The sequence below is a fragment of the Anolis sagrei genome, chromosome 6 (genome assembly GCF_037176765.1).
Source record: "Anolis sagrei isolate rAnoSag1 chromosome 6, rAnoSag1.mat, whole genome shotgun sequence".
Lineage (NCBI taxonomy): Eukaryota > Metazoa > Chordata > Lepidosauria > Squamata > Dactyloidae > Anolis > Anolis sagrei.
The window spans coordinates 134,141,806-134,149,522 of record NC_090026.1 but is presented as its reverse complement, the minus strand read 5'-3'; the positions used below and the strand labels follow the sequence as shown (position 1 = coordinate 134,149,522).

Here is a 7,717-nt window from a genome sequence, read left to right as displayed (position 1 = left end):
TTCTAGGATTCTATTCTATGAGAGAGGGAGGGAGGGAGGGAGGGAGGGGCAGGCATGTCGCGCCAAAAGCAAGCCCACTGGTGACCAGAAACCTTCTGTGAAAGAGTTTCCACGCCTGGCTAAAGCCACCCCCTCCCCCCTCCTCTTTCCAGCCAGACATATTTCAGCATCATTAGCTTTGGGACAATTGGGTGGGTGGGGGCTGAAGACATGCCTCCTGCCAGGGTTGGGTCACAAGCGCGCGGAGACCACGGACAGAGGGAAATGACCACTTCCAAAACAATGGGCTCTTTTGAAGGGGGCTTTATTTCTGACCAGGAGAACACAGACAGACAGAGTGGGCAGCGGCCAGGAGAGCCTCCTGTCCTTGGAGAGCGGGAGGGAGGGAGGGGCCGCCCGAGGCAGGGAAAGCTTTGGGGGGAGGTGGGCAGAAGGGAAGGAAGGGGGAGGGGGCTTTGGGGGGCTCGGCCTCATCTGCCAGAGACCCTCGAGGACACAGGGGCCCTTCTGGGGGGGGGGCAACCCCCACACCCTCCCACTCCCCCTCTTCCCCCCTGACCCCATACAAGGACCCCCCTCCCTCGCCCCTTCCCCACAAGGGCCCTTCTGGGGGGGGCAACCCCCACACCCTCCCACTCCCCCTCTTCCCTCCTGACCCCATACAAGGACCCTCTCCCCTCCCTCGCCCCTTCCCCACAAGAAAACAAGCCCTGGGATCCTGTCACGACTCAGGTTCCCTGCTGAGAGGATGCTGTGGCTTTAAGTGGCATCATCCTGCAAGGCTTTGTGGCCAAGGTGCCCCCAGACCCCCCCCCCCCCGCCCCCACTCAGGAGAAGGTTCTGGGTGCACCCTCTTTGCCCCCCACCCCCAGATGCCCCCCGGTCTCCCGGCTAATGAAGAGAGAAGAGGCCAGCCTCCGGGCAGCAAGCCTGTTGACCAAGAGGGGCTTCATTCTCCCCCCAACTGCTGTCACTCAGGAATGTGGGAAGGTGGGTGGGTGGGAGGTCCTGGAGGGTTGCCACCGGCCGCTCTGCCACGCCTGAGGCGGAATAAATAATGCACGGGGGGGGGGGGGGGGGCCTGGTCCTGGAGAGTGCACGGCCCTTGTAACCATTCATCAGGAAGCGGAAGGTGCCTCTGATGCAAGGCTGGACAGGAGAGCATGTGGGGTGGTGGGAGGGGGCTGCAAGGCCGGGGGGGGGGGGGGTAGGGGGGGAAGCACTGTGAGGGTCTTCCTTTCCACGCAGACAGCCGTGCCTCTTGGTGGTCTTCCGACAGCCGAGGTCTAGACCTGGGTGAGGGGCAGGAACTTCTGGTAGTAGCTCTTGGTGACGTCCACCATCAGCTCCTGGGTGCATTCGGGGAGTTCTCCGGAGAAGAGCCCTGCAGAGGGGGGGGGGGGGGCACGCGTGAGCACAAGGCCGGGACCCTCATTCCGTATCAAAAGCATCGCATACATTAGTACAAAACGGATAAAAATAAAAAGAGTGCAGCGGCTGAATATGAAAAACGGGCCACAGCAACAGCATTATCTGTAGCCTCCAACAATTCCTCCTCTGTACATGAGGCAGGGCGTAAAGGACAAGCTCACAGACGCGGAGTTGTCTGTTCTGCTCCACGGATTCTTTTAGGTCGTGCCATTTGGCCAGGTTCTCTTTTGATCTGCCCACTCCACTTCCGAGTCTGTTCAAGGACTTCCAAGTTTGCCCCTGAAGGAAGACCCCCTCTTTTTTTTGGGGGGGGGGGCATCCAGTTGGGATTTCCTGGTTGAGCTGCCCAGGGGGAGATCCTTGCTGTTGCGGAAGGGACGCCAAGGACCCTGAAAAGGGCTGTGTTGTGTGTCCCGGCCTCCCTCCCACGCGCACACACATGCACACCTCCCTCCGACCCCCCCCCCCCCCGCCACTGACCTGGGCATCCCGAGAAGGTCGTGAAGGGCGGGACCACCGTCTCCGGGGGCAACACCGTGTTGTCCAGGATCCTGCAGCAGTCCTTCAGGACACACCGGCGGCCCTGCAAGGAGACACCGCAAACCAGCGCGCATTCAGTACCGCCTGCCCCGGCCCCTGAGGGCGAAGAGCAGGGCCCCTCGGGGTCAACGCAACGAGACGCTGGCTGAGTCACTTTGGGCCCCTGATTTGGAGAAAGGCGGGGGGCTGAGCCCTCATTCCCTGAGAGGCCGAAGGTGGGCAACGTGGTGCAGCCTCATGCCAGAGGGATGGTCCAGAAGACGCCTGGAGGGAGGTGGGCTATTTGGGGTTGCTGATGTCTCCCCACTTTCTGCCCCAATTCCCCCACCTGCAAATCGGAGCATAGCCCCCCCCCCCCCCCCAGGATGGGTGGGTGATAGGCATGTGCAACCATGGTTCTAAATCAGTGTTTCTCAACCTGGGGGTCGGGACCCCTGGAGAGGTCGCAAGGGGGTGTCAGAGGGGTCACCAAAGACCATCAGAAAACATAGTATATTCTGTTGGTCATGGAGGTTCTGTGTGGGAAGTTTGGCCCATTTTAATCGTTGGTAGGGTTCAGAATGCTTTGATTGTAGGCGAACTATAAATCCCAACAACTACAACTCCCAAATGTCAAGGTCTGTTTTCCCCAAACTCCACTAGTGTTTACATTTGGGCATATTGAGAATTCCTGTCAAGTTTGATCCAGATCCATCATTGTTTGAGTCCACACTGCTCTCTGGATGTAGGTGAACTACAACTCCCAAAACTCAAGGTCAATGCCCACCAAACCCTTCCAGTATGTTCTGTTGGTCATGGGAGTTCTGTGTGCCAAGTTTGGTTCAATTCCATCGTTGGTGGAGTTCAGATTGCGCGTTGATTGTTGGTGAACTATAAATCCCAACAACTACAACTCCCACAGGACAAAATCAATGCCCTCCCCCAATCCCACCAGTATTCAAACGTGGCCGTATCGGGTATTTGTGCCAAATTTGGTCCAGTGTATGAAAATACATCCTGCATATCAGATATTTACATGACAATTCATAACAGCAGCAAAATGACAGTTATGAAGTAGCCACAAAACTAATGTTATGGTTGAGGGGTCACCATAACACGAGGAAGTGTATGAAGGGGTCGTGGCATTAGGAAGGTTGAGGACCACTGCCCTAAATGGTTCTAAAGGACTTACAAAACTAAAGTTCTGGTGGTGAACACTAGGGGGCGCTGGTGCTTTGCTTCTACAGTGTTGCTAAAGTTCTGGTGGTGAAAATTTCAGAACTCTAACAAAACTTTCAAAATTTCATTATAAATGGCAGTTCCTAATAGGTTCTGTCATAAAAAATCACCAATAAGGAAATAATAATGACATTTTGAAAGTTTTGTAAGAGTTCTGACATTTTCACCACCAGAACTTTAGCAACACTGCAGAAGCAGAGCACCAGAGCCCTCTAGTTTTCACCACCAGAACTTTAGTTTTGTAAGTCCTTTAGAACGATTTAGAACCATGGCTGCACATGCCAAGTGGGTGAAGTGGAGAAAAGAATGGCTCCCACTGAGAGGAGATCCACAGAGACCACCTAGATTTGTGTGACAGAGAGTGCCACGGGGGGATTCCCACAGAGCGGGCAACACTCACAATGACACAGTTCTTGCCGATGTGGACGTAGGAGCCGATCTGGGCCGCGTTGACGACACAGTCCTCCTCAATGAAGACGTGGTCCCCGATGTGCAGCGGGAAGAAGGCCACCCTGGGGGGGGGGGGGCAGGGGGGGGAGAGAGGAGAAGAGAGGAGGGCAAAGCTGGGTGGATATTGGGGAAGGGGTCGAGTGGCCAAGGGGTCGAGTGGCCAGGACACACTAAGCTGGGCATCCTCCTGCAGCCACCCCCATGAGATGCAACCAAAGTCTACACCAGGCATGGACCAGCTTTGGCATTCCCTCTCGGTGTTCTGGACTCCAACTCCCAGCATTCCTCACAGCCTCAGGCCCCTTCCTTTTCAGCTTGAGTGCATAAGGGGAAAGGAAAGGGCCTGAGGCTGCCAGGAATGGTGGGAATCGAAGTCCAGAAGTCCACCTGGAGGGAAGGCCAAAGTTGGCCCATGCCTGTTCTAAAGGCAGCAAAAACAGCACGTAGGAAGTCTTAGAATCACCATAGAGTTGGAAGAGTCCCCAAGAGCCACCCAGTCCAACCCCAAAGGCAGGAAAGCACAAACAAAGCACCCCCGACAGGTGGCCATCCAGCCTCCGCTTGGATGAAAAAAGGCCCTGGCTCTGGTGCAGGTTTCAGGCAAACCTCTCTGGGGTGCTTTCTGCAGACAGGGTGCCACCCCCAAAAAGGCCCTTAGACTTTCCATCCATTTCCCCCTCATTTCGTAGGAATGGCTCTCCAAAGTGAGGAGGAAGATCCCAACACGGGCATCTAGGAACATGGATTTGCCAGAGGTGAATACTGTTCTACTATATCCTGTTGGTATTATTGTTTATCCTGCCTTATGTAATGTATTGTATTTTATTGTTTTGATTATGTTGTGAGCCGCCCCGAGTCCCATTGGCAGATGGGGCAGGATGTAAACAAACATTATTATTATTATTATTATTATTACTACTCCTACTCCTGTGTGCATTCGGCAAAGGCCCGATTCCTGAGAGTCCTGACCGTGCTGCTTTGCAGGGCTGCCCCCTCCCCCCCTCTCTCCCTCCCTCCCCCTCCCGGCCGGACCGCAACCCCCCCCCCCCCCCCCCCCCGGGCGTTTACCCCTTGCTGAACTTCTTGAAGGGCGGTCGGATGACGCTCCGGCTCTTCAGCACGCAGTGGCGGCCCACCCTCACGTTGGCCAGATCCCCCCGGATGATGCAGTCCTTCATGACGATGGTCTGGAGGCAAAAAAAAGGGAGAAACGCTGTGGGCAAGCCCCGCCCAGCCCCTCCCGCCCCCAGGAAGGGGCACATCCCCCCCCCCCAAGTGGAGAATTGCCTCAAAGAGATCTCATACACCTTTCGTTATGGCACCTGGAATTGGAACTGTTGTATTTCAGAGCATACAGCCATGGCCGCGTAGGAGTTGCACCCCTTTGTTGCCTACTCCACCCTGTTGGAAAGAGCAACCTTCTCAACCTGCCTCCACTAGTTATTGGTTGTGAATTGGACACAATATTCCAGATGTGGTCTAACCAAAGCAGAATAGAGGGGTAGCATTACTTCCTTAGATCTAGACACTATGCCCCTGACTGATGGCTCCTTCTTTGGAGGCTTTGAAACAGAGGCTGGGTGGCCATCTGTCAGGGGTGCTTTGAATGCAACATTCCTGCTTCTTGGCAGAATGGGGTTGGACTGGATGATGGCCCAGGAGGTCTCTTCCAACTCTTTGATTCTAGGATTCTATGATTCTATGAACTGATTTAATTCTTTGCCCACATGAAAGGAGGAGGATGAATGGGATTGTGATGGTGTCGGGCGATTTGGCTCTTTTAACTGGGATGATAATGTTTTAACGTGTATGGTGCTGATATTTTAGCCGTGTAATGAAGTGACATTGTGTTGTTATTGTATATTCTTTGTATGCTAACACATGTTGTGAACCGGTCCGAATCCCTCTTTGAAGGTGAGAGGGTCGGGATATAAAACCTCGACATAAATAATAATAATAATAAATGAAAGCCTTCGACCATACAATGCTGATTTATCTTGCCAATTGCAACGATCCTACTGGCTTGAGCACCCTGGGCACTCTCCCCTAGCAGGCAGGGCCCAACCTGGGCTCCCCTGGAGATGCCACAGGAGGTGCTGCAGTAGGCGAAATGTCGGGAGAGCGTGCTACCCACCTTCCCGTTGAGGACGATGTTCTGGCTGCCGCAGAGCACCGACTGCCGGCTGACCTTGTTCCCGGAGGCCTGCGGGGAGAATGGGGGGGGGGGGGGAAGAGAAGTCAGCAGCAGCGCCTTTTTGGGGGCCACCCCCTCCCTCCCCAACCCCTCCCTTTACCGTCTCGATGTACTCGGACTTGTTGTAGAGCATCTCGCTCAGCTCCATGGCCGCCACTTCCGCCTCCTTCACGGCCCGTGGCTCGTCGACCAATCAGAGGGGAGGCTCCTCCCGCCCAGCCAATCAGGGCCGACCAGGGAGACAAGCCTTGCTTCCGCTTGGGGGGAAAAAAGGGGAGAGCGGGAGGCGCCGCGGGTGAGGGTGAGGGCGCCCTCTCGCGGCAGGAGGAGGAAAAGAAGAAGCAGGATCTGGATCCAGGTGACCCTCTTCCTTCATACAATCCTAGAGTTGGAAGGGACCTCAAGGGCTGTCATCCAGCCCAACCCCATTCTGCCAAGAAGCAGGACAATCCCCTTCAAAGCACCCCCGACAGATGGCCAGCCAGCCTCCAAAGAAGGAGCCTCCACCACACTCCCTCCGGGGCAGAGAGTTCCACTGCTGAACGGCTCTCACAGTCAGGAATTTCTTAGAATCATAGAATCATAGAATGCTACAGTTGGAAGAGACCTCCTGGGCCATCATCCAGTCCAACCCCATTCTGCCAAGAAGCAGGAATATTGCATTCAAATCACCCCTGACAGATGGCCATCCAGCCTCTGTTTAAAAGCTTCCAAAGAAGGAGCCTCCACCACACTCCGAGGCAGAGAGTTCCACTGCTGAACGGCTCTCACAGTCAGGAAGTTCTTCCTCATGTTCAGATGGAATCTCCTCTCTTGTAGTTTGAAGCCATTGTTCCGCGTCCTAGTCTCCAGGGAAGCAGAAAGGAAGCTTGCTCCCTCCTCCTCCCTGTGGCTTCCCCTCAAATATTTATACATGGCCCTCATCATGTCTCCTCTCAGCCTTCTCTTCTTCGGGCTAAACATGCCCAGCTCCTTAAGCCGCTCCTCATAGGGCTTGTTCTCCAGGCCCTTGATCATTTGAGTCGCCCTTCTCTGGACACATTAAATATCTCTCTTGAATTGTGGTGTCATCCAGTCCAACCCCATTCTGCCAAGAAGGAGGACAATCCCCTTCAAAGCACCCCCGACAGATGGCCATTCAACCTCCAAAGAAAGAGCCTCCACCACACTCTGGGGCAGAGAGTTCCACTGCTGAACAGCTCTCTTTCACAGTCAGGAAGTTCTTCCTCATCTCCTTCCTTGCAGGTTTTGATGCAGAGTCTGGGTGGACGTCTGTTGGGAGAGATCGGATGAGGTCTTTCTACCTGGTATAAGTGGCTGAGACCTTTTTCCCACTGAGGTTTATCTCAGACTGACAGCTACTAAGCTACAGGCACACCTGCTTATATAGAACTGCAGCTTTGTATAGAATCCTAGAAGAATTGGAAAAGACCTGGTGGGTAATCCAATCCAATCCCATAATGACTTCCTCACACTGTGAGGCCTTCTCACATACTGAGACCTTTCTCCCACTGAGGTTTACCTCAGACTGACAGCTACTAAACTACAGGCACACCTGCTTATATAGAACTGCAGCTTTTAATAGAATCCTAGAGTTGGAAGAGACCTGGTGGGCCATCATCCAGTCCAACCTCATTCTGCCAAGAAGCAGGACAATCCCCTTCAAAGCACCCCTGACAGATGGCCATTCAGCCTCCAAAGAAGGAGCCGCCACCACAGCTCTCCTTACAGTCATAAAGCTCCTCCTCATGTTCAGGTGGAATCTCCTTTCTTTCCTGTAGTTTGAAGCCATGGCTCCATTGCGTCCTAGTCTCCAGGGCAGCAGAAAGGAAGCCTGATCCCTCCTCTCTATGATATATTCCCCTCACGCATGTATACATGGCC

The 7,717-nt window shown here is 54.3% G+C and overlaps 1 protein-coding gene across 1 annotated transcript; it reads right to left on the bottom strand.

The window, feature by feature from the left end:
* Positions 1–288: 288 nt before the first annotated feature.
* Positions 289–6,040, bottom strand: DCTN5 (dynactin subunit 5). Its single transcript, XM_067470469.1, has 6 exons — positions 5,934–6,040; positions 5,774–5,842; positions 4,708–4,826; positions 3,590–3,701; positions 1,912–2,014; positions 289–1,384 (listed from the first exon to the last, which is right to left on the bottom strand). Exons 1-6 carry the CDS (start codon positions 5,979–5,981, stop codon positions 1,287–1,289), a joined length of 549 nt encoding a protein of 182 aa, XP_067326570.1. The 5' UTR covers positions 5,982–6,040; the 3' UTR covers positions 289–1,286.
* Positions 6,041–7,717: the final 1,677 nt, after the last annotated feature.

Bases quoted from the DNA above. Each gene is read 5' to 3' on its own strand.
- DCTN5 (XM_067470469.1), bottom strand. From the start codon at position 5,981: ATGGAGCTGAGCGAGATGCTCTACAACAAGTCCGAGTACATCGAGACG. The intron at 3,702-4,707 runs GTAAACGCCCGG...CCCCCCCCCCAG, and splicing joins TTCAAGAAGTTCAGCAAGGG to GGTGGCCTTCTTCCCGCTGC. The intron at 2,015-3,589 runs GTGAGTGTTGCC...GTCTCCTTGCAG, and splicing joins TCGGCAAGAACTGTGTCATT to GGCCGCCGGTGTGTCCTGAA.